This window comes from Aptenodytes patagonicus, chromosome 5 (genome assembly GCF_965638725.1).
Source record: "Aptenodytes patagonicus chromosome 5, bAptPat1.pri.cur, whole genome shotgun sequence".
NCBI classification, from domain to species: domain Eukaryota; kingdom Metazoa; phylum Chordata; class Aves; order Sphenisciformes; family Spheniscidae; genus Aptenodytes; species Aptenodytes patagonicus.
The window spans coordinates 75,067,266-75,094,387 of record NC_134953.1 but is presented as its reverse complement, the minus strand read 5'-3'; the positions used below and the strand labels follow the sequence as shown (position 1 = coordinate 75,094,387).

The 27,122-nt window shown below is 39.5% G+C and overlaps 1 protein-coding gene across 3 annotated transcripts in view; it reads right to left on the bottom strand.

The window, feature by feature from the left end:
* ZNF326 (zinc finger protein 326) overlaps positions 1-21,108 on the bottom strand; it is a 30,041-nt gene extending 8,933 nt beyond the window's left edge. Inside the window, exons 1-10 of one of the 3 annotated variants that reach the window (XM_076337705.1) lie at positions 20,976-21,108; positions 20,404-20,478; positions 14,102-14,228; positions 11,626-12,031; positions 8,725-8,923; positions 6,302-6,336; positions 5,265-5,352; positions 2,848-2,962; positions 1,656-1,803; positions 1,227-1,326 (exon numbers count right to left, since the gene is read on the bottom strand). In XM_076337705.1, coding sequence (XP_076193820.1) covers positions 1,227-1,326; positions 1,656-1,803; positions 2,848-2,962; positions 5,265-5,352; positions 6,302-6,336; positions 8,725-8,923; positions 11,626-12,031; positions 14,102-14,228; positions 20,404-20,478; positions 20,976-20,991 — 1,309 coding nt within the window. In that variant the 5' untranslated portion in view covers positions 20,992-21,108. Of the gene's footprint in view, positions 1-1,226; positions 1,327-1,655; positions 1,804-2,847; positions 2,963-5,264; positions 5,353-6,301; positions 6,337-8,724; positions 8,924-11,625; positions 12,032-14,101; positions 14,229-19,626; positions 19,688-20,403; positions 20,479-20,975 lie in introns of those variants that run through there. The other 2 variants (XM_076337706.1, XM_076337707.1) reach the window with 2 other exon arrangements.
* Between the last annotated feature and the right edge of the window lie 6,014 nt (positions 21,109-27,122).

Sequence of the window (27,122 nt, the reverse complement as noted above, 5' to 3'; positions counted from 1 at the left end):
AATTCAGGCATCAAAATTGGGCTCTCTGAAGGCAATGTTGAAGAAGGATGTTTTTCACTTGGATACTCCAACTCCTTTTCTCCACAGACTATATATAGAGACCCAGGCAATTATGTTTGCTGCCTGAGGTTATGATACATGAACACCTACCTGCCTAAATAGAGGGAAATAAAAATGATACAACAATCAAATTGAACTATTTAATGTACAAAAATGCTATCTCTTTAAAATCAAGAGTAACTAATATCCTTAATAATACATATTTTGATACAAGAAACAAACAAAGCTTCACCAAAGCAGTTGGATTTACCTTACTCCTCATAAGAAAAACTAATTTATTCCCTTGCCTCCCCTCACCACCAGGAAGAAGCACATGAATCTAATTCCTCTTGCAAATTTAAATATTAGCTTGCCAACAGAACATTCCGATCACAAAGGCAAACAGGCCCTCCAGTACTTAAGGAAAGTACACAAAAAGAATTCGGGATATTCTTAAGATGTTGGCTATATCCGTTTTTAAGTAGCTTTTAGCATTTAAATTTGAATTAAGGTAATATCGAAATACAGTTATTGCCTAAAGTAAAGGTACTCAAAAGATGTCACCTCTGGCTCTAGCACATCTTTTGAAAGTCCTCGAGCAAAGGATGCAGTGGAAGGATATGGCACAGCAAGGCAGAGACACACAAAATGCTCCAGAAAACTGCCTGTAGGGCAGCCAAGGGAAAAAATATTCAGGGCAAGATGCATCTTGGGTAGCCAAGAAAGTGCTCAAACTCCTCCTTTTGTCAGCGTCCCTCAAAACCACAGCAACTATCCCTTACATTATCTAGATCCTTGCCATCATATTTGGCCATTATCACCTTACTGCTTTATTACATGCTCTCTTTCAATCTATCTGCATCCACCTGTTGCCACTCCTCACGCATTATACTGAGCAGGACTGTGGCAAAGCCCACATAATTCTGTTTTTCAAGTACCTAGCACAATGTTCTCTTACTTTCTGACAAGGCTACCTGAATAGCAAACATAAATAAGGTTTGCTATCTCCCACTGTGCTTACATGCCACATTATATCAGAAATGAAGCAAGGAATCCCAACCAGGTACAGAAAAGGTGTGAAAACTAATCATTTTAATCCAAACATTTTATCAGATTCAAAGAATGAAAGGAGAAAAGGACAAGCAGAGCTCCACAGTATGCACTTTCACATAAAAAGCATTACTCACCTTCCATTATATCTTTTTCAGCAGCTTGAGCATTTTCCGTTTGGTTACTTGTCTGTTGCTTACGCATAGCTGTCTTCTTGAATTTATTCACCATACACTCCTACAGAGAATCAGAAAAAAAAAATTAATACACTTGTTGTCCGATTGTTTATATACCAATAGGCACCTATATTTAAAATATTACTCAGACTAGCTCTGTAATAAATAGCAATTAATTGTTGTTCCTTCTTAAGGCAGTACTTTTAATTGTAGAAGTAACTATTTTACAGACTCTGAATTTGTTTCAACTTTTAGTAATATGTGCTGTGTCAAGTCATCTGCAAAAGAAGTAACGATGATAAATTAAGCATATTTTGAAGACAAATGGTAAACTGTAACTACATTCTAATGTAAAAGTATTATATAAATCAAAAAAATCAGTTGTCTTACATGAAGAAATTCCATCACTACTTTGTCAAATTTGGTTTGCTTCTGGATATGATCCAATGTTTCCTGGTGAGCTGCACTCTCCAGATGTGACTCAATTTCTTTTTCTTCAAATGTTCGAAACTTGCAAAATGAGCAAGTAAATGCCATTCTATCAAGAGAAATACATTAAATAATATTACCATTAAAGAAACATTCTTCCCTCTCTCCGCAAGACTATGAGGACTTGACAAATCTAATCAGAAAAGGAATGGGAAAAGTGTTCTATGAAGAAGCCTAAGTGAAAAAGAAAAGAAAAAAAAATCCAGTATTTTACCATTATGAAGGGTAACTGCTACAAGAACCAAATATAAATCAGGCCAGTCTCAGAGTAATGAATTATCTATGCAGAAGATGAAGACTGCTGAAATCAGAAGCTAGCCGTTTAAAAGCCACATAATTCTGAGTATATCTATCACAGCTTTCTAGTTTGTGTCACCTTTTGTAGTACTTCTCACAGTCAAGCCAGTCCACGATTTCCTAACTACAAATAGTCAGAAGAATTCATTTAAAGCTCATTTTCCATACAAAAACTATACAATCTTTATAAGGAAACACGGCCTCCTCAGTACAATGAAGAAAAGGCACTAATGCTATGATCATATACTGCACTGACATAGAACAGTTTTGTAGAGTGCTGGCCACTAGCCCGCTTGGCTGTGGCAAGACTAAGAAAAGTTACAGAACTATCCACTTATTTTTGCTACAAAATAGCTCACCGTACACAGAAATTGACTTTAGTCTGGTTTTGTAACAGCTTATTAAGTCAGCATGAATATATATTTAACTGAAATATATACTTCAGAAGCAGTACCATTCTATGCTGCTTCTCAAGTGTGCACTGATGCACCTGTGGAGAAGAAGGGGTTAGGAAATTTTCTGATACAGCAGAGGTCCAGTGAAACATCCAGTCTTCTAAGCCACAGGATTTGGGTGCTGGGTTTTGGTTGGAGTTTTTTTGGTTTGGGTTAGTTTTTTTGGTTTTGTTTTGGGGGTGAGGGGATTTGGGGGTGGCAGGTTTTTTGGTCATTTCTTACTTGCGTTTTATTTTCCTAAAATCAGTCCAATGGGTCTTTCAGGAAAGAAGACATGTTCTTACAGAAGGATAAAAGGGAAGAAAAAACACTGCACACGAGACAGAAGTTATAGCACAAACCTGTATCCATCACCGTATTTTTCACTGTTTTTTTCCCTTCTACGCCTTTGCTTCTCTCTTCTGGCCTCAATTCGCCGCTTTTCTTCTTCCTCACTTTTAACTTCTCCTTTGCCATCTTAACATACAGTAGAAGGATTTTAAAATGTTATGTTCCAAAAAAAAAAAAAAAAAGAAAAAAACGAAAAAAAAAGTAAAAGTATGTCTTCCCTGTCTCCTCCACAAACACCTCAAAATGCAGAGAAAGACCCTATACCAAAGTGGTTCAATGGCTTCTTTAAATGCCATAGAAGTTTTGCTTTGTTTTCCTCCTCTAAAGACAACCAATTTAAACATTTGCTTCCAACAATGCAAACTTAGTAGTTTAGGGGTTACGCTCTAGATTACACTCATAAAAGTAAGGAAATTCAGAGTTAAAAGTAAACCCCACCCTGTTATGCCTAGTTATTAAAGGCCTCTTCAAGTAAGCAACCAAGGAAGGGAACTGGTGGTGCATGGGGAGAAACACATTATTTAAAACTCTCCATGGTTTTAGAGCACCATTACTACATAAAAAGAAAGTATCTAAAGCTCTTCTGCTGAAAAGGTAGTTTCCAAAACCAAAAGCAAAGGTTCTCATAAAGGAGACATGGCAGTGTTTCATTAAGGTATGGTACTCAACCCAACAACTTTATTATTTTCCCCCACTAGACTGCACTTGATTTCACAGAAAAACGTTCCAAAGATTTTCAGCTGAAGAAATAAACCAGTGAAGGAAGAACCAGCGGGGGGGGGGGGGGGGGGGGAGAAAAAACCCACACACAACAAAAACCTAACCAAACCTTCAAAGAACTTCATTAAATTATCACCTGGCATGTAAGTAAGAGTGCAACCAAATAAATGACTAGAAAGTAGTTATGCAACATGAAAGACTTCTAAGGACATTGACTTTCTGCATAAGTGTACTTATGTTTGCCTTTCCTATGTCTGCTTTAAAAGCCTATGGACAAAGGGAAATAATTAGAATATTATTCAGTGAGTAGTTTTAGAGCAGGAAAAAGAGGATCACTTAGTTTTCTTTTGCAGTTCAACCTTAGGAGAGAGGTCAGTCTCCATGAAATCCACCTCCATCCAAACAGCAACAGAAAGGAACATACAGCAGCATAATGAAAAAAAAAAAAAAAAAAAAAAAAAAAAAAGACTTGCAAAAAGCTCTGTGGGTCTAGAAGTGTCACTGAGTACTGAAAACATTTCCACTGACTATGAACTTACACTTCATTCCTGATTACCCCAAGGTTTTTCATTTTGTAGCACAGAGTTTCAAAAATTACTCTGATCCGGAGAGGAGAAAAACTCCTATCCAAAAGATTATTTTTTTTTAAATTCGATTTGAAAACAAAAAACTACCCCCCACCCAAAGAGGCAATTCCCATTACTGATCTCAGGATTTAAATTTCACTTAGTGCCTTACCACCAACCCTGGAAACGTGCAAAGGATCACTTGTTTTACTGCTGTAAAAATCATCTAGTATGACATTCTGTGGAGTGAAGCAGCCTATATCTTACCCCTCAAGCTCAGAAATTTAAGTGTCCGTCCTGTAACAAGCTGGGGAATGGAAGCCTGAATCTACATATAAACTGGGACTCCCCAGTGGGGCTCCCACTTTCCTTCAGTGCACTTAGGCAAACTTTTAAAAATGAAAACCCACACAATTAAAAAAAATTTAAAAAAAATTAAAAATTACTACTATTTCAAGAAAAGAAACTCTAATCAGTTGGCTGCAAACTTCCAGCACTCCTTACCATCAGATTAGACTACATACGCAACAGGGCAGCACATAAGGGAAAGGGGACTAAAAATAGTTTCAGCCTTAACACTGGATTTCTTTGTGTATATGTTTGAAATCACTATAGTTAATACACACTTTAACTGATTTTATGTAAACTAATAATTAACCTGTTTCATTAAGACTGCACATGACAGACGACGTGTTCTTGAGAGCAGCTCTCTGAGTTAACTAAATCCACTTATAAAAGTGACTCACCTAGGATTTAAGGGTGAGGTTGATCAGCTAGTGGGATAAATAATAGGCTACAGGTGAGGAACCGGTGGGATAAACAACATTTAAGCAATGGAATGGCAGTAAGTATAGAAGACCACTTGCATTAATTTCACAAAAATTAAAACAAGTCAAACAACAACAACATACAGAGATGACGGAAAGCAGAGAGACAATAAGCATATAAAGAACAAAACAAGTGATGGATGGATGGTACAATCATCCTCTCCATGGCCTAAATTTATACACTCTTTAAAAATAAGAGTCACACTACTCAATAACTATCAGAGGTCATACATACAGGCTTACTAAATCTATTCACTCAAAGTCACACAAATACAATACCTACAATACCTTACCTGACAAAGCAAACTGACTTACCTCCAAAAGTCTGATATCCAAGATCGTAAGCATCTCTTGTAAAGTCTTCATATATAACAACTGCACCACTTGTGTCCACTTCAATTTCCTAATAAAGTCAAAGCCATCAATTTTGTAAGAAAAACCCAACAAAACAATGCCATTCTAAATCCAGAAAAAGACAGTGCAAATTACTTTATTTCCAATAATCTCTTACTTGCTATTTTTATCAAATGTGACAATGGAAGAAAGCAAATTGACTATCTAGTTAGACTCAGTGTACAAATATTTCAAGCCATGAGTTTCTCCTTAATGCCTTTAAGTCTTTGTGAATTAGTTGCACAACCAAAATTCTCGCTGCCTTCCACATAAATATTCTGACTTCCAATTCAGACTTTTAAATATTTAGTTGAGAATATGTTAGTACCTCCACTCAAAAAGGAAAATATCATTCCAGTCTTTCAACATGGAACCAAGATATATATATACAGGCTTCGTTTACTAATCACATTCTTTCGTATTGTTGCAACTGATCTTTCTGTAGGTGGGAACTAATCCTTGTACCCTATCAGAGAACACCTGTTAACTCTGGTTCTTTTTTTATTTACCCTCTCTCCTTGATGTGTCTTAGGTCTTATCTGTTCTTCCTCACTGCTGTTTAGTAATCTCCCTGTCATTTTGTACTAAATTTCTCAACACACCCAAGAAGGTCATAGGTGTATGAATTCAAACTGACTACCTATGACAACATGAGAAGTGTTCATATGACAGCTCTCCATGTGTTACAAGAATAGGTAGGGTCTACAAATACACTTTAAAATTCATTTTCCAGGCTACCTGCACAAGCTATATCTTTCACTCAAAATCAGTAAGATTTCAGGCTGCCACCAAAATAAGACAGTTTTAGATAAAGTGAAGAAAAACAATTAAGTTTAGAAAAACTTATATAGTTAAGTGCTTAATTTTTATAACCCTAGCTTAATAATTATTCATCTTAAGGTATACTGTACAAACTTCTCAAAGAATCACAAACATTTTCCAATTCTGCGAATCTTTACCTCTATAGTAGAATCCTGGAAAGATGTCTTCATGTCTATAAACATAAAATGAGGAAGAAATAAATAATGCAAAAGTGCTGTCACTGTCAATTCATTTTAAGGCAGTAAGATATTTAGGAAAAAAAATTCAGCTTGTTATGCAGCTAGGACAGTCTACATCTACAATTTATCATATTTTAGTAATAATACTAAATGTAAAATCAGTTATCCTTAGCAATATAAACTAAATAGTCTTCTAGAAGCAATCACCTGGATCTAACTCCACAAAACAAGAAAGTCAAGACTGAAAGGACAATATAGTTTTGAGATATATTTTCATACATATGTTGTATACCGATTGCATCCAATTTTCTGTTAGTTGTTACCCACTTTTTAGTTTTCAACTACATGATATTGCTTAGAGCACCTTTCAGTTCAAGTCTCAGAAAATTGTACTAAGCCACCCAACAGTTTCCTCCCCCCAATCTCGGAGCCACAGGACACGTTGATTAAAAGTGCATTCTAGCAGGCACTATGTACTCCACTTCTTAAAGTAACTTCAGTATCATGTAGTACATTGGTCCTCGGATTGTGGAAATCAGTGAGGGGCAACAGGTAATAAACTAGAAGTGCTCTGTCTGAAGGTAGTTTAGAAGAGGAGAACCTACAAAAGTGCTGGAAGAAGAGCTAAGAGGCAGACCTTTGAGATGCAAGTCTTTGATATACCTGGATGTGTATTTTACAGACCCATTTCATCACAACAAAGCTGGTGAGTCCAGCAATAACGTTCCCTATACAAAAGGCAGAGGAACATGTTCTATATACCCAGTGCCTGAAATTTTTACAGTACTCTTGAAGTTAAAGGAACAGTTTTGTAGTACACAGTAGTGTAACTAGAATTACAAAAATCAAAAATAAAATTTTCACGTGGAAGTTTCTGCCAAGTCTGTGCATTTACCTTACAAGCTTTGAGCTAAAGTAATTTTAAACATTTTTCAGGTGTGATTTGAAACCAAACTACATAAAACACTGCAGATCTAAATCACTGAGGAAATTACAAGCACAAAAAACTAAAATTTGACTGCTGTACATGCCATTCATAATATTTAATACTCAAGTTTACATTCCCCCAAAGCAAGTAATTTATTCAAACCTCATTAGTGATTTTTTCTCCAGCTTTAAGTATCAAAATTATTAGAGTTGTAGGACATCTTTAGGTAAGTTAAACAAACCAATCACCACTAATACCGTGGTACCGGCCGCACCTCAAATACTGTGTTCAGTTTTGGGCCCCTCACTACAAGAAGGTCATTGAGATGCTGGAGCGTGTCCAGAGAAGGGCAACGAGGCTGGTGAAGGGTCTGGAGAACAAGTCTGATGAGGAGCGGCTGAGGGAACTGGGGTTGTTTAGCCTGGAGAAAAGGAGGCTGAGGGGAGACCTCATCGCTCCCTACAACTACCTAAAAGGAGGTTGTAGCGAGGTGGGGGTCGGTCTCTTTTCCCAAGTAACAAGCGATAGGACAAGAGGAAATGGCCTCAAGTTGTGCCAGGGGAGGTTTAGATTGGACATGAGGAAAAATTTCTTTACTGAAAGAGTGGTTAAACATTGGAACAGGCTGCCCAGGGAAGTGGTTGAGTCCCCATCCCTGGAAGTATTTAAAAGATGCGTAGATGAGGCGCTTAGGGACATGGTTTAGTGGGCATGGGGGTGTTGGGTTGACGGTTGGACTCGATGATCTTAGAGGTCTTTTCCAACCTCAATGATTCTATGATTCTATGAATACCTTGCAATTTATATTTCCAGTTTATCTATCATACTTCCAGTTCTTCTCTTCATTATGGCATTTCATTTACAAGAAGGAACAATCACTCTCTGCCTTTCATAAATTATTCTGTAACAAATTTTCACCGTTTTCTCAGTTTGCCTCCCTTTCTCTCTCCTCTTCACCCACACCTTACGCCTTTATTTTAGCTGCATTGCAGTTGATGCACTACTTTTTATATCCATCAAAGCATTTGGACAGCAGGGCCCAGGCTCATGCAAGGGCACATTTTAAGGTTTGGGAGCAGTGCCCAGGCTCATGCAAGAGCACATTTTAATATTTGTCAGGCATCGTCACTTAAGGCAACCTGAGATCCGAAATTATTTTCTGTGGTGAAAATTTGCCTCCAGGAAGTATCACTATAAAGTCTGAATGAAATAGTCTTCAGCAGTGCATATTTAAACACATCAAAATATTCAATTTCATTCAGCAAATTATCTTTGCAGTAGAAAAGTTAGAAGAGTAAATTCATAAAATCTGTTGTGGAGTACTTCAAAGGTAGAAAATGAGGAATTACAAAACAGCACATACCGCCCTCATTCTGACTATTAAAACTAAATAATTCCCAATGAATAAAAAACCAGTAATTTTAACTTAAGAATTTTGGCACTTGTTACTTACTAGGTGATTTTTTCTGGCTCAGCTTCAAAATAGGTTTTGTCATTTTGGGTTTCTTGATAAATGTCCCACCAGGTTTGTTATATGGCTGTGGTATCATTTTTCTTTTTATTCCTCTTGCAGCAACTGCTGCAGGACTGGGTTTGTTATGATAGTCAACAACAATTCCAGGTCTGTGCATTCCTCCAAAGTCTCCCATATGCTGAAAATTTGTGAAATCAAGAGAAAGATATTAGTATATGAAATCAATAGAAATAAAACAATTACTTGGTACAATAAAACTGTGAACTAAGTAAAATCTGTGTTCTAGAGCAAAATGCAGGGGAAATTTAAGCTCCTAGTTTGATGTTGTGCTGTGCAATGGCTTTGTGGGTGTTTGTCCAGTAGAATGAATACGTATGTATAAACTGTGTTTCTGCTTATTCAGAACCATTGTCCAGACAATGAACATGTCTATCAGAGTTCATATCTCAGCCTAACGTCTTAGCTCCTCTCTTCAGATTCTCTAGATGATGAATGACTTCTCCCTCTGGGGAAAAAAAACAGAGCTAGCCAATCCAGTTTTCGACACTTTAGTCAGCAGTCATTTAAAAAAAAAAAAAAAGCAAGCTTCTTTATGCCAAATGGTTAGCAGTGATTTGAAAACCGAGTAAAGAAGGTTGTCCAGTGTTGAACAGCGATTAATTGAAGGAAGCTCATTCTTTCTTTTACTTATCTTTCCACTGAATTCAATAAATTCAGAGTTTAAAAGTTGGGCCTGGAGGGAACGATACAAAAACATGGCAGCAATAAGAATGAAAATTCAGTTGAAAGACTAAACCTTTCTATTATTTCTAAAATGCTGTACAGTCATTTGTGGACACTTGTTTATGAAAGTTACCTCTCTGAAGGCATGGAATAAATGAGTAATCTGAAGAGGGAGAATTTAGGTAGTTGCAATATTTTCAAAAGCACTAACATACTTCTTAATATTAACTCAATTATTTAATTAATAAAGGGCAGAAGAGAGCCCACTGACTGGATGGGTGACTTGGATAAGCAGAAATATTTGTATTGCCATGGGAAGAGAATTAGTATTATACTATCAAAGTTAAAAGAACATAAAAATAACTTCAACATACTTTGTGAAAAGTATGACTTTTTTTTTAAGCAAATTTTAAATGACAGACAGAATGTACCAAAACAGGCACTTTTCTTAATCAGAAGTCCATGCACAAGATATCCATGTTAATTTATTTAGTTGAGATAGTTATAGAACTACCTAGCATGTACATTTACACTGTACACATATAAATTTGACATGAAGTATGCACTTGGATAATTTCAAGTTGTTGTTTTTTTTAAACAGTCTATCTATTAAAGGTGCAATGCATTTTACATATGGTAAGTAGTTTAGCCTTTACATTCTCCTTTATTACATAAAAGACTAAAAAGATAAATTTCAAAAGCAAAACAAAAACGAAATAAGGCTACTTGGTTGTAACTCTGCACAAAACTTTCAGATCTAGAGGAGTTCTGAAAGGATGGCATCCAAGCTTAAGAACTTAACACTTTCAACTTCACAAGCAGAGAAACATAAAGATTAGAATCTATTTCTCATACCATGCTACATGCTAGCTAGCAGTCATGTGCAAATCTGTGCTAAAATTTGAGTATGGCAACTATAGTATTCAAGAATGCTGCAAAGTAGACTTTCTGGAACAAAACCACCACACAATTCGGCATTTAAAAGACCCAGTAAAAAATAATCTTCCTCTACGCTTCAAGCTACAAACAAGCTCTATGGTTTAATATTAAAGAATTGCTTCCCAAAGAAACATGGCACACTTAAGAATTTTAAAAGATAAGTTACACCTAGAGGCATAGGCAGAAAAGTGTTCACTGAACTCTTCGTGCTTAAAAAAACAATCAGAATTGGGATTATAAAACCAAGATAAAGGGACACCATCAACTTAAAGTTAGTACTTCTCTCAGGATTTTATTTTATTCTCTTCTGTTGTATTTTTTCTTCCCCTAGCTCATTTAACCTCAAGCATTACTTCTCCAAACGGTGATCCACTATTTTGTGTACAGTTAGTGTTGCTGTTTCTTGGACATACAGTTTTTACATCCTACACTGGAAAGGAATCCACTGAAAAGGAGTTAGAACATAAGTCTTCAAAACAAAATGAATACAAGTAACAGGACTAGGCACACTATCTGGAAATTAATCTCAATTCTGTGAAAGACCCTGATTTCAAAGTTGATGATGCCCCTTTAACCATGCTTTAATTTTGAAAAAGAATCACTGTAACTGCTAACCACCCACCTTTGCCATTTCCTCCCCAACACCCTTCCAATACACAAGTCAGAGTAAGAATTAAGTTTAAAAGAAGACTTGATGTTTGATAAAGCATGTGTTCAACATATTAAAGAATTAGCTGAACTTTTACCTTTACAGGAAACAAAAACTACTCTAGCATTCACAACCTGGGTTTTATTTTTTGCTTATACATTGCACCTTTAACCTACTCAAAACTTCAAAAGACTTTGAATTAAACTTTTACAATATTCAAGAATTTCCCCACCAGCAGCAAAGATGCTAGTGTTTACAAGGAAAAATGCAAGTCCTTTTAATCCCTTTTAGACCAAACCTATTACTTTTATCTTCACCTTTCAAACAAAAGGAGAGATTTAACAAACCTTATCAACTAGTCTTCTATTACTCATTACTTTCAACAGAAAGAGGGACTAGGTTCTACTTGAAGACAGCTTCAAGGGGGTAAACAACATTGTCAACCATGATAGTTTGCTTGGACAAAAACCCCACACTGTACTGAACAGTGCATTCATTTTAAAGCAGTGGTCTTGAAAGGGTTTAAAAGAGTGTCTAGTGAAAAGAATCTGAAAAGATTCTGTACTTACTCCTCGGCCTCGGCCTCTGCCTGTTGATGGTCCTCCAAAAGCATCATAGTTTCTGCTTCCAAATCCACTTTCAGGATAAGCAGGCGTTCCTCTCCCCCGAGAGCCTACAGGTGCAGGCTTCATATGGGGTGAAGAAAAACTGCTGTAGGAAGAGTAACTCTCTCTTCCTCTGTCCTCCATAAACCCAGGCCTCAATTTTGAACGGGAGTAAGGTGCTTCCCAGCTAGACCCGCCCTGGTTTCTACCTCCGAAAGAGTCAAGGCTATTCCGGTAGGAGTTGTCAAATCGACCACCATAACTACCTCCGAAGCGGCTTTGTTCGGGTTCATTATAACCATAGCCAGATCTGTACAGATCTCGCCCACCCAGAGAAGACCCGGAGTCGTAAGACTCATAAGGTCCAAACCTGGAAAAGTTGCACAGTGAGGAGAAAAAAAAGTAAGCTTACTAATGTTATACATTTCAAAAGACAAGTTATCAGTTGACATTTATCAACTAAAATAAATTTATTACTATACTGGTCCGTACAGTTGTGTTATCATTTAATCTTGATTAGGGCTGGGCAAATCACACTATGACCAGATAGAAAGCTATCTGAGCCATTTTTGCTACAAATAATTCTAAAGTTCAGTATGCCTGAACTTTGTTCACTTAAAATTTTCAGCAACATTTATTTACTAAAACATTATTAGAGCCCAGCCCTAGTCTCACGAAAATAATCACCTACAGACATTCATAGGCTAGTCAAACTCTCCTTTCTTCAAAATCATGCCCTCATATTCTAACGGTTACACAGCAGTTAAAAGGCGGCTTAGTTATGAACTGAGGAAAAAAAAAAATCTTTTTGTTTTTTTAGTGGTACAGTTGTGAGTCTTAAACACCCCACAGTTCTAATCTTATAGGAAAAATACACGTGCTCTTCCACTCATATTTGTACTTTTTGAAAATTTTCTTCCCTGTAAAATTCAGTCTCCCAATCAAAGAGTTCATGATCTTCAGTGTATCCATCTTTCACTTGCAGACCATTAAGTCTAGCAACTTAGGATTTTGAAAGTCTACCCAATGCATGCACAGTGGACACGAAAACAGTCCCTGGAATTTCAGAGTAGAGTAACAAGGAGCTGAAATCTTTAGTTATTTACCAAGACTTTGCTTTGCCTCAGGGGGAGTGTCAGGCTAGAAATCATGGATATTGTAACCACTTGGAAGGGAAACACATTAGTGTCCCTGCAGGGTTATAATAGGGTGATTCAGCAGGAGTTGGGAAAGACAACCCCTTGACTGATAAAATATAAACTAAAACAGACTCAGATTACTAACTGTATCTATAGTAAACTGAATGCCTTCATTTTAAAATACGTTAGTCTCAAAAGACCCAAAGCTACACAGAAAATGACACTGTCTACAGAAAGAGCCCATGCACAATATTAACGTTACATGGCAAGAGACATTTCGGTGTTCAAGTAGTCATTCAACCTCAATCATATGCAGATTACTATATGGTAGGTACAGCTCATTCCTGAAACTCTGCTCAGACTTTTAAGTCAATCTTAATGTTCATCATTAAACAAATTATACTTAACTAAAGTGTTTAACAGAACCGTGCAGCAACACACACCACTTCTCCAGCCTCCCTACTTAGTACTGTCCTTGCCCAGTGGCACCACAGTGACTACAGACAAGAATCATACAGTAGTCTGGCCACAGCCAGACAAGAATTCAAGGGCGCACACAAGAAAACCATCAGATTATCTAAATTTTCTTCACATTTTGTTTCCTCCAAGATAGAATCGCTACTCTGAAAAGCATGCTTCTTTGAATACGATATTAAGACCTAAATCAAATCAGCTGCTCCCTACTGTTTTTATCTGAAAGAGCAACAGTAATAGTATCCTAGCATTAAATACACAACTTTAAGACCACTGCATCAGGATTTTTATTTTTAGACCAATCCATCTTACAAAGCAGCCCAGAACATGCACACAGTTTTGAGAGTAATCAGTACCTGCCAATGAAATAATCTGGACATGACTTTCAGATTCAATACCAAGATCATTTGAGCACTGCACATTCAAACCAAAGAACACATACCCTAAATGTTCCTTGAAAACGGAATGTTGATAGATTCAGTCTAAGGCACTAAACCAGTTAGGTCGTCTGCTATGTCAGAAATGGTACGTCAGGCCAATCAGTTACAAATTGCTAGCCATTACTGAAAAATAAAACTTTTTCCATTTTCATTCAAAGACGCATTGTTTCACTGTCAAACTTTTCCACAAAAATGCTGATTATTACAAGAATCTAGCTCTTACAGTTTAGTATTTGCCAGTATTTATCGACCATGAAGACTCAGAACGGAAGTGTTCATACAAAATCGTAACAACATGCCTCAGGAACACTTAAGTTAGAAGACACAATGATTTAAACTTAAATTGGATTTGATCAATTCTTGGGGACAACTGAAGGATTATTTTACCTGTTACCACCACCACCACCTCCTCCGCCTCCACCTCCATGACTCTCCATCCCATAGGATTGGTTAAGGTAAGAGTCCATGGATCGTGGGCCACCATAGCCTCCATGCCCATAATCACGGTCCATGTCTAAAAAAAGAGCAGAAAAATGTTTATAAAGAAAGCAAGCAAGGAGTCTTATTAAGTAATCTAGTTTAAATTCTTAAGTAAAAAGTTTACTCTTTGCCACAGTGCTTACAAACAAAATACAAAACTGCCAGTTGCAAACCAATTTCGACACTGTGCTTAGGGAAGCCGTGTGTCTTTTGTCATTATCTCAGCACCTCTTAACTGAAATCCAGTTCATATTTTTTCCCAGTAGTGGATAACTCAGGATTATTGTTCCATCAGCTGGAATTCAGACGCAAGTTAAATTAAGAGAATTAAATTGAGAAGCCCGATGTAGAATATGTCAGAAGTTAGTGGAGAATTAAGACCACTTCCCTCCCTTTAATAATACACACAGCTCACAAGCATCTTTCTCTATCCAACACCACAAGAAACCTTCACTCACATTGACCTTGGGTCAAGGTTACAAGGAGTCATGCTGCAGTGCAGACTCTGTATACCGGCTACAGTCAAACAAAAGAACTTTCTCCGATCTAGCACAAACAAAAATCCACCCAAACCAGCACTGAGTTGCAGTTCACTAACTGCACTAAGATGTTGGTATTTCATAGCTGAACCGATGCCACTTCGCGACATCTTTATATCTTGTATTGAAGTCTGGCAAAAGAACCAACTTCTTCCTCAACACTGGAAGTCCTGTGTAAAAGTTCTGGTTAAATAACCACTCATGAATTCAAAGCACTAAAACAGGGTCGTAGATCTGGGTAACAAGTGTGATCCACTGTCTTCCTGTAGCATACACAATTTGCACTTCACTGGCATTCTAGCGACCAAAACTGCTTCCCGGTACCAACCAACACTAACTTTTAAATACAAAGAAAGCCTGGGAAGTCAAGCCTCACAGAAAAGGTAACGCAGAGATGGAAAACACAGTGAACAATTCTGCAAATGGTATCGAGCTGACTGTATCACTTTTACACAGATGTTCTTAGCATGCCTGAATAGAGTCTCCAACAAATTACAATCTCCTGCTGATTTTTCTTCTGATGATGATCATAGGTACTTTCTAAAAAAATAAAGATGATACTTCAGAAACAAAAAAAAAAAAACTTTGAACATGGAGGTCACACTGCACCTTTCCATATTCCGAACATACGATAAAGATTCTGCAGCAAAGCACAAAAAACCCTTTTCAGAATACTAATCATGTAGCACCACACAGCATCAACTTAAACTGCAAAAAGTTACTCTTTAAAGAAATGGCTGAGCCTTCTAATAGAAGCATCTAATATTCCTCTCTGGTGTGACTGAATGATCTACCACCTAATCCAGTGGAATACCGCCAAGACCACCTACATAAAGATGCAGGCCACTAAGAAGAGTAAGGTAGTCAATAAAATAAATTCAGTTTCACAGAAATTAAGGTTAGATGATCCCATGGTCAATCTCAGATACAAGGTTGGTTGGTTGTTTTTTTTTTTAAATATACTATATCTAATCAAAAAGACACTGACATTCTGAAAACTGAAATATCTGACCTGAAAGCACCCAATAATTTACCTTAATTTCACCTGCTCCCTATTATCTACAGACCCTGAGATGGCACAAAAGTAATTAGGTTAAGAGTTGAAGAGGTGAATCAAATCATTCAACAAGGAAGAACATAACATACTGTCAAGATCCCTGCCACGGCAATCCAATTCTATTACAGTGTAGTAAGTAGTGACCAGTGTTCTCCATATGCCAGAAGTTCACTAGTGGGAAAAACACAGAAACATTCACACACAAAAGAACTCTTCCAAAAAAATGGTGTGAAGCATCATTTTGAAATATTTAGACTGAAATTTTTAGCGTGAAAGCAAATACTAGAATATGTTTTACAATCACAGGATAACCTCTGACATCCACTTTTGCTCAACACTCTCCTTACTCATCCACAGTTCATGTTATCTAGCATCAGCAGTCTCGCTGTAGAGCTATGCCAGTCCCTAAATCCTCAAATCACTGACTCTAGGACATCACCACCTCCTCCCTAACAGTGAACAACTCACCCTTTCCAGACTCATTGCACTGCATTTACCCACATTATAATAAACCTTTTCAAACATGAGCGTAACAGGGGATACAAAAGGTCCAAAGAAGTGAAGAGGGATGATTACTTGCGTGATTTTCTACTACAAGCAACTGGAGGTAGCAAATGAAACTTATAAAATAACAAGCTAAAAAGTTATTTGGATCCTTTTTCACAAAACAGATTAAGTCCTGGAACTGCTCTGTAACAAGAAGTTTCTTAAATCCATGTAAATTTTTAGTAAGAAATTGGATAAATCCACTGACAAGAAATTCAAAGGATGTCAAACACAAAGACTATCTCTCTGGTTCACAAAGTCCCCAAGCTGCAAATGAGTGAAGGCATATAAATACACCGAAGGAGTACTTGTACTATTCCTTCCACATCTCCAAACGGATAGTGACATACAGGATATTGGTGAGGTGGGACAGACACATCTTTGACCTGACCTAACGAAGGTGATCTTATGATCTCCTTCTGACTATTTCATTAACTGTTCCAGATTGCCGAGCAGTTAACCTATCATTCTAACCAATGGCCTCCTGGTTCAGTCATTTTGTCAGCTGCAAACTTTACCAAAGATTTATAGATTTTACACTTCATGCCCAGAGCCTGACAGAGATACTGCATTCAAATTAAGAAGTGCAGTATTTCTTCAGGCATTAAGCTTTTCTTTACTCTGAAAGTCTGTTCTCCAGATAGGCTTTATCCTAAAAAGGTGGAAAACATGTAAGACGACAGTAAATGTTCACTTAGGTGAACGAAAATAAAAGGATTTCAATTTTTGAATGTAGTAGCTGAATAATAATCACTTGCACAGCTCCAGTTATTACAATCTGAAGGTAAATAGCTTATTAGTTGACAAACCTCACAACCGCAGACATCAAAATCAATTTGCACTGGCCTCTTTCACACTTTTGATTCTTCTTCTACTAACTAAAGCAAGACAGATGGACATGGAGCATTAAAAAAAGCTGTATCTGCACAGAACAGTTTCCTCTGCCTGTAGCCTGCTCCCTGTTCACTGTTACGTTAGCTCTGGCTGTCACCACCAGTGGCGATAAGCAGAAGTCGCCTGCCTGTGCAAACTATTGAGACTAAATGTGAAATTGTTTCACATGCTAAAAGAACATGTGCTTAAGCACTAGAGAAAAACCACCAGGAATTGTATTGCAGTGTCTCAAACTGAAAATTCAGAAGTGTAGTACTTCATTTAAGTTTAAATAGTAACTGTTTATCAGAGAAGCCTTTGAAGAAATATTGTATCTGCCTATCTATGAATACTACAGAGTGAAAAAGAGAAGGGGGGGGGGGGGAAGTGGTTCATATTTGCTCCTGAAGTATAAAAATGAAAGAGTAAATCTCTGAACTGATGAAGTCACTGATACAGTATCTGAAACGAAGAGTTTGTTGAAGGAATAAATCAGACTTAGGTATCTGCAGCCTCTTGCATAAATACGGTGTGGATGAACGAGCTGTTGAACTAAAGTACAGAAATAGAATTGCAAAGAACAATCTCACTTTTCATTTCTAGACCATACTTAAAGTCTACTGGGGTAGGGGAGAGAAGAGTTATGTCAAAGGGGAAAAAAAAAATATTACCTCCAAAGTAAAAAAGAATGGGACACTAAAAGACAAGTTCAATTTATAAATTAAAATGTTACTGTGTATGTATTCCTTCAGATTAAAAAAAAAAAAAAAAGAAAAGCCGTATCTGGTGGAGAGATCATTTAAAATAGCTGCAAAATAAATCTCAATAGCCAGCAAAGAAAAATAAAATTTTCCTTAGGAAAAGAACTAGGAAGTTAAACATATAGTAGATAAGACTCAGAATCCCTTGGTACAAAGGACTCCATTTAAAAGAAAAGGCTTAAGATCAGAGAACATTGAAATCATATTCACAGCACAAAGAAACAAAATCATTTTCAATAGTGTTCTCCATGTGGAGCATATGAAAAGGCTAGGGAGATGAGAAAGGAGAAAGATCTTGCAGTAATAAATAATAAATGAAAAAAAATAAACTTCAATAAAATAAAAATAACCTTTAAACAATAAAAAAACAGAAGTATCAGCTTGAAACAAGCTAAATTTCCCTATATTTTAAATTCATAATCCAGAACGACTACAACAAGCTTAAGGATCCATCGTGCAATAGTAAGCACATTACATTTTTCATAACACCATGCCTGCTTTAAGATCACAACCTTGTCGTTAGACACAGAAGTTTTAACACAACATTGAGTACCATGCAAAACAAGGAACCAATCCAAGAATGTAGATGAGTTTTAGGAATAGCAGCAAAAGCCATTTCCCCTTCCAGATTAAAAGGACAATAGTTACAGTAATGAAAATATTAACATGAATAGTTAATAATAATATTAACAGAAATATTAACAGAAATATTAACAGAAATATTAACAGAAATATTAACAGAAATATTAACAGAAATATTAACAGAAATATTAACAGAAATATTAACAGAAATATTAACAGAAATATTAACAGAAATATTAACAGAAATATTAACAGAAATATTAACAGAAATATTAACAGAAATATTAACAGAAATATTAACAGAAATATTAACAGAAATATTAACAGAAATAAGTTATTCTACAGGCCATGTCATCTCTGTCTCAAACCAAGTCATCAGCAAGGGACAATGGTGGAATCACAGCTGTCATCAGCCATCCAACGAAAAGTGCTTCACACTGGCTGAAAGTTTCCAACAGGAAGAACCTTGCCAAGAACACAAATGAGAACTGGGCAAAGAACTCTCAACATCCGTCCTCTATTGCCATCTACTGGACCCCTACAACATAGCCTTTAGCCCACTGTACAGAATCGGGGAAAGACAAAGCTTTATGCATGCCTTACTAATGTACATACAATGCATAAACATTAGTGTTAAACATTTCAAGCTGTATACATCATAATTAAACCTTGTTTAATAATTATGAATAATAGAAAGCTTAATTATCACAATGAAAACTATTATTACAGAGGTACATGAAAGTAACAATCTAACTGTACAACATACATTTAATCAGTTACTTCCCATAGGACAACCCTGGATTCACTTTAATACTACTGTCATCAGATCTCAGAAAAGCAGATTCTGGTTAACGGCTACAGAGAATATTCCAATAAGATACTTAAACTGCCACTTAAGAAGAACCTTTTCTACCAAAAATCTAAAGGACATTTAAGTATGAATCAATACAGAAGATTAAAAAACAGGGCCGTAGCTTTAATTTATTTATTTTACTATGAAGAAAGATAAATGCAAAATAGTATCACTGGCAAAAAAGCTAAGACTCAAGGAACGTATCATAAAAATTATCATACTGCAATCAAAGATGCGTCTGTAATCCAACGTGTTATTTCTGTGTAACAGCCAGCAAGAGTATCAAGAGATCCAACAGCAAACACTTATTTGATGACATCTGTAAATGAAGCTTGGGTACAGTTAACGATAAAGTTTTTATATTAACATCCTTTTAGTACTTGCTTGCATGCTGGCAAGAGATGTCAAATCATTTCTTGAGTCTTACTAAACTCATAACCTTAATCATCTTACAAAAATATGTGCATTCCTTTTTGTTGTATCTGTGGTATTTTTGATAGTGTAAAAACAAGAGCTGGCTTTTGCTGTATCACATTTACTTTATATGCTTTCTATATTCCTTTCCAAAGTCTTAGTTAAAGTAAACTTTTTTTAAAAAAAAAATAAAAATCAAGCAGTTCCAGGTTCTGTTTTTTCCATGTCTGTATAAAAGGGGGAAACATCCTCTTTTCAATAAAAGTAGTAAGAATCAAATACAGTAGTCCGTAAGAAAACAAAACACTGATTTATGCAAAAAGCATCATCATAAGTCTGTATTCCACCCCCATCCCCACTCCTTGATCTAACAATTTTGATTTGGAACGTGCAGGAGTTCATGTTGACATGCCCAAGATGAAAATCAAGTCTCACTCCCAGCCAGTTACAACTCCTCCAGAAAACAACATGTGCAGTCAAACCACGTTACGTACTTTTAATAACCCGTTTGTTTTTTGTTTTTGTCAACACTGACTGTTCAGCCCCAACGCTTTTTACAGGTTAGACGTATTTATAGCTCATACCTGAGACTGACCCACTGGGCATGTTCACACCACAATGCATGGGGGTATCTGGGAATCTCCAATCTCTGTCTTCAGCTGGAGAGGATGGGTCAGTGAGAATGACTTAGTGCTTAGCAAGAGCTGGAGGGGAGAGACAGGGAGCCGCAACAAGAGGCGGCTCTCTCTCCTGTCGGATCTCCAGTCTCCTGACACGACCCCCTCACGGAGCTCGCCCCGAGCTCCCCCCGTCTCTGCCCGCGCCGCCCCCGCCCCCCGCCTCCCCCTCGCCCCCCGCTCTCCCCGCGCCCCAGGGCGCCTCGCCCCGCGGAGGGCCGCCCCCGCCCGCGCCGCCCGCCCGCCCGCGCCGCCCCCCGGGAGGGCCCTCCTCCCGCGCAGCCCTCCCGCCGCCGGCCGCCGCCGCAGCTCCCCCGACCCGGGAGGAGCGGCGAGGAGGAGGACGAGGAGGTGGATGAGGGGGACTGCGTCCTGAGCGGAACAAAGCAGCCGCTGCCATTTTGAGACGCGGCCGGGCCCCGCGGCGGCAGCGGTGGCGGCGGCCGGGCCCTACCCTTGCTCTGGGGGTGCGCCCTCACCTTCCCCGTAGTCCATGGCGGCGGCGGCGGCGGGCCCTGCTCCCCTGGACGGCTGACGGCCGCAGCAACGCGGCGGCGGCTCCGGCTTCTCTCAATGGCGCCTTCCACCACAACGAGGCGAGGCGGGACCTGTGCGCGGCAGCGCGGCCACGACGCGCGGCGATTGGCCCGGGCGCCGCGTCACGTGAGCAGACCGGCCTGCAAGGAGAAGGGGCCCGGGACCGGCGGCGACGCTGCGTGAAGCGCTGGCGCAGGGTGCCCGGATCGGCTGTGTCACGAGGGAGGCTGCGCGGCGGCCATGTTGGGCCCTGGCAGCCGCCATTTTGCGTTCTGGCGTCGGACACTCTCATGCTTGAAGCCGCCTCAGGATTAGCAGTGGCGAAACATCCACACCTTTACCCTCCCCCACACACACACCCTCGGGCCCCGGCGAAGTGACCGCTGCAGAAAACACTCCTCTCGGTGCACAAGTACCAAAATCTGCCCTTACGCAGAGCTAGAAGTTGGGCAGTGCCTGGTGGGAGGGAGCCCTGGGTGGCTTCCCTGCGGCTCCACGGCCCCGGGCGTGAGGAGCCCTGTCCCGTGGTCCTGCCAGCTCCCAACGCGGGGGGCTGCTGCTGTGTTGTGCAAACCAAACGGTTTTGCAAAATAAAACGCTTATTTAAGCAATGCCACCTCTGTAATGCCCCTCTTCGATGAACCTGACATTTAACAACACCGGTTCACCTGTCAATCCCAAGACAAAGTATTTTAGCATCTATAACAGGCTGCATTGAAACATTGAAACAGGCTAATGGTAAACACAGACTTCCATTTCAAGCTGTAAGATAACGCCGTGCTCCTCTGTGCAGCCGAAGATTTGAGGAAGAAACAGACTTCTCCCCAGACACATCGTTGTGCAAAAAAACCCCAAGTCCTGTGTGAAAATCACATACGGAAAAGTATTTCATTCCTTATAGTTTCTTAATCTTTTATGAAAGAAAGAAACAAAAAGAGGAAAAAAAGCATGTGAGGGAGAGGGCAATGAGCAGATCTGGTACAGAAAACCTGGGAATGTCTCTGAGATCAAGCTGTGGGTGAACTTTCAGGTCGTAAGGGCGGGCAAAGCCACCATCTCCTGGGGTTTGATTTTGTTGGAGAAACAGGGCTGCTTTCGGTCTTGGGTGGGTGACAGGATGGCATCAAAAACTTCCAATTTCTCCCTATCTGAAAAGTAATAAAAGCCCCATTGCAGGAAAGGAAGATTGGACTCACTCAGGTCCAGAGTCCCAAGTTTTGTATTAAACTAAAACCTAAGTCTGGGAGAGCAGTCACAGTTTCCCTCCCCGAGCTCTGGATGGCAGCAGATGCGAATGTACTTGAACCGCAGACTTCGGCTGCAGCGAGGGAAGAGCACCCGCAGCCAGCAGTTTTCCCTGATGAGCTCTCCTCTGGTAGCTCTCAGCTCTCTTCGCTCCCCAGAATTGCAGGAGAAATACACGCAGAGAAAATGGTTACTCCCCGCCAAAGGGAATCTTTCCTTCGGCTTCACCACTGACTTCTCAGCCAAAGATATGTTATGCTTGGACAGAGCGGTGATTTCAAGGTCCAAATAGCCCTCATACGGACTTGTTTGTTCACCCATCCCTTTACACATGCACCCTTGTGCAGACCAGACAAGTTTCTTGCATTGAACATGACATTTATACAACAGGCATTTTCCTATACGTTCAGGGCTCATGTTTGCAACATAGCAGCCTTTTTTCTGCAGCCTTTTTTGCACTGCTGGGTGCAGCGCTGCCCAACCTGAACTGTAGTCTTGTGCTTGCGAACAGGAACAAGGAGCAGAACCACTCTGCCCTGCAGATGGGAGCAGGCCAGCGTGTGGGGCTGCAGGCCCCCAGAGGGGCTCCTGCTGCAAGGCAGCTGCTGCGAGTGCCACTGGGCATCCGCCTCGGCAAGCCTGCCGAGGGCCTGCCTGCCGCTTTACCATAACCTGGCACAGATGTTGTCTCTTGTCAAGAAAAAAACACATTTGAAGATTTTTCCCGTGCAAGAAAATGCATGGGCACAGCTCTATGCATTTTGCTGTACGCAAAATAAAAAATGTGAGGAATTCAAAAATAGCATATACGTGCACAGAATCCAAAGGCTATCCTAGGTAACAGTTCAATACAAATGTGGTGGGAATAAACTGATTTTCCCAGGTGGCCTGAAACACGCAGCAGTCAAAACGGTAAAGTATCGTCTCTGCTTGAGGATTCAATGCGTGCTGCAGGATGTTGTTGCTGAGGAATGCACTAAGTGGATTCTCACCCCTTTCCAATGCATCTGGCTGGGCCAAACAAGATGGCTAATGAAAATGCTACTGAATAAGCAGCTCTGAAGGGAGGAAATCATGCAGAATAGATAGATTTGTGATCGTTGTAACAATATCTGGCTAATGATTATTCAAAATAAACACAAAGATCCAGAAAACCTGATTCATCTGAATAAGCTGCCTTCAAGACTATCAAAGGTGAATGTTTTAGCTGTTGCCCTGGTGCAAAACATCTGAATCAGCTACTCCTAAGACTATCAAAGGTGAATGATTTAGCTGTTGCCCTGGTGCAAAACCTACTGAGGGATTCAACAAATGAAACTCTCTCGTAGGCTATGCAACCTAAGGGGACTATTGCATAAAGGAGAACAGGATTTATAATGAGGTGCCTGAGAGGGAAACACTGGGATTGAACAGGAGACTGTTAAAATGAGACAGGGTTATTAGGAGATGTTTAGGGAAAAGGCCAAAGAGAAGGAAGGGAGGAACAAAGGTAGGTCAGGGGAGAACAAAAAAGATCGAGGTGGATTGGAGAAGGGGAATAAAAAGGACCATTTGCATGTAAGCAGGCTGCTGGTCAGTATGTTTGTGTGGCTGAGCCCTGTGACTGATTGCCCCTGTCTGTCCTATCTTCTTTTTAAATTCTGTTTTTAACTATTTTCCATGTGACTCTGTTCTCTGTTCTGTGCCTGTGCATGTGATCTGCTCGTGAACTCCAAACCAGACTAGTTGGTGAGTCGAATGAATAGTCTGGGAGATGGGTACTGGGAGACCCTTGAAGGTGGTTTTCCCTGAGCACACATCCTTAGAACCAGGATCGGGCTATGCACGCTGCCTGCGTGTGTGATGGAGGTCTCTGTAAAGACCCAGACTGAGAATGGGCAGGACCAAGGCACCTAACACTCCCCATTTGTAGGATAAAGGACTTGATGCCAAAAAGGCATCTGTTTTGTGAATCTTTCCACTATTCTCCTAAAGCACATTTGTTCTGTGACTAATCCATCAGCATATTTACTCATTAGAGCATACTAGACTACCAAGAGTCACAGGGTTAAGCCGCTATATTTTGTCATATTAAAAATCTGACTTCAAAAGGTTAGAAGCAGCCCCTGAAGAAACCAATGATCGTTGAAATCAGCAGAGAGATTCATACAGACTTCAGGAAGCTCTGAACTGGGCCCATGCACATCATGGCAAGGTTACTTACAGTTTGTACACAACCCCCAGTGTCATTATGAGAATTACTGCTATCCTCTGTGTTGTTTCACGATCTGAGGAAGTTATTGACAACAGAGGTGGTTGTTGTGGGGACAGCAGTCTGTCAAAGAAAAGAGGGTACGTGACAAAGAGAACACTGATTATGAAAAATTTGTTCTCATACCAACAAGCACTTCAGGCACCAGACAGAAGAGGAGGTGCTTTCACATGCAGCCCTGCAAACACACAGGTATATTTGGGCTTTTAAAGTTATTGTCCCAGAACCAGAAGCTCAGGGAGAAGAAACTGGATCTGGGGGCAGACCAAGGCTACAGCGGGTATAACGTACAATTTTTTGGATTCAATACAAACAGGTCAGCAAAAGCGTATTATTTTAGACTTAATTATGATCAATGGGCCACTGTTGGTTTCAGGCTTTTTAAAACAAAGGCTCCTTCTTTCCTCCCTGCAGGACTCCAAAAAGGAAAAAATCTAAGCTAAGCAAAGCAAAACAAAATGGAGACATAAGAAAAGGAACAGACCAGTATTGTACTTCATTCGTTCTTGATGATCCAAAACATGAATGTTTCAGTTCAGTGTAGAATCTCCCTGTGCAATCCCGTTCTGCTCTTGAATTCATGTTCTGCTGCTTCCTTGAGTTTGTTTTCTTGGGGTTTTTGTAAATTCTTCAGAGCAGTACAGGGATAAGAGAACAATCAGTGATTCCTCCAAGCACACACAGCAGCACGGTTATTGTGAAATAGAGCTCTTCTGTAGTTTGGTGCTGTAACTACCCACACCCTCTCCTCCTCTTTCCAAGTGCTGTGTTTTCTTCTCCCCTTTCATTTAAAGCTTTGTCTAAAACCTGAAGAAATTGCTGCTAACAGTGGTTAGCAACCAGGTTCTAGCAATTGTGGAGGCCTAACGCTAACAAATCCTCTGTATTTCATTGCAGTAGAGTTATCTAAATCTGATCGACAATAGGGAGGGGGGTTCCTCTGGCCTTTGATAAAAGCTCTCTGTCTCTTAACTGTTTAGAGCAGGTGTGACTGACATAATGTTTAAATTTACAGGAGCACATCTCTCCAACAGCGCATCTCTCCAGTGCCGTTAAAACAGCATTCACAGCAGTGGAATATATATATATTTTTTTTTAATTTTTAACATACATCTCCACTGACACTTGACATTTTCAGGAGGTGGCTTTCTTTGCATTTTAGGATGATGGGGAGTGGGGCAGGAACATGAAAATTGCATTGATTCTTTCTAGACCATGAAATCTAATTCCCTTTGTTTCTTCTTAGATATTAACATAGAAGCAGATCCTTCCATCTGAGCCTCACAGAAGAACCATGGTAACCATCCAGAGCCATGCTGATTTCAGTGGGCTCTTATGTCTGTCATCACAGCATAAATCAGAGCCATTATATGGTATTTCCAAAGCTGAAATATTATGGCCTCTGTATGTATATATTGTACAACACAAGCATAAAAAATGCCCTAAAATTCAGCAGGAGGTGGAAACATCCCAATGCAGAAACATGCTAATCATGTTATCCTTTCCTACAGGAAAAAAAAACCGCTTAGAATATAGATTAAAAGTCAACCAGACTTAACAAACTTCTTCATATAGCTCCTTTACAGGAAAGACTAGAAGCTTTCAAATGCGCCGTAGCACAGACCTGCTGGAGCTCACATGCTGCTACGGCCCGGCTGGAGCCCCATCAGCATCCCACAAGCAGCAGTGGGCACTCGCCGGAAAGAGTAATTGCTATAGATTTTGGGTCACAGTGGAACACAGAAGTGAGGGTAGCAGAACCCATTTCAGGCTTTGGTTTGTTTTTTGGCATGATTCCCAACTGCTGGTTGGTTGGGAATAGGGAGAGGATATCAGCTTCATTACCACACAGCCCTAGAGGAAAAAGGATCTTTGCAGAGCAACTTATTAGTAATTGGGAAATTATCAGTGAAGTACCTTACTTTTCTTGCATGCAAATACTTATGAGCAATTATGCTTATTGCTTTTTAGATTTACAACTTACTTTTACTTTACGCTCCTTGGGAGCCAGCTCTATTTATTATCTAATCTTGCAGGAAAATGCTGCTGGAGGTATGTAGGTCTCTGGCTGGGCTGTTTGCCCTATGGCCTCCACACTGGGCAAGTCAGAGCCGCGTAGGTGCCCTAAACAAAGACAGAAATGGGCTTGCCATTGCTCATTGCCCTTTCACTGTCAGTCAGCCCACCGATGTCCTGGAGCACTTTGAGTTGCCTGCTGCGTGCCCATTTGCTCCCATGTTAGAGGTACCTGTGCCATAACCCCTGCCTAACCTTCCCTGTCCTTCAAAAAGAAAAGCCAAACAAGATATATAACTAACACAAACATACATATTTATTGCCAATATTTTTCAACCCTTCTGTATAGGTACTTATGTATCAGAAAGGACACAAACCCAGTTCCCTCACGAGAAACTTTGCATTTAAATAGATTTTATGCACACGCCCTCTCTCTCACACACACACAGAGTAGCTGAAATAGCAATGTGCCATTCACAGCAAGGGTTTTTTCACACTGGTTTCCTAGAGAGTTTGGCCAGCGCATATACATTTGAAACACTTTTTAGATAGAAGCAGCATGTATGAGAAACTGTGA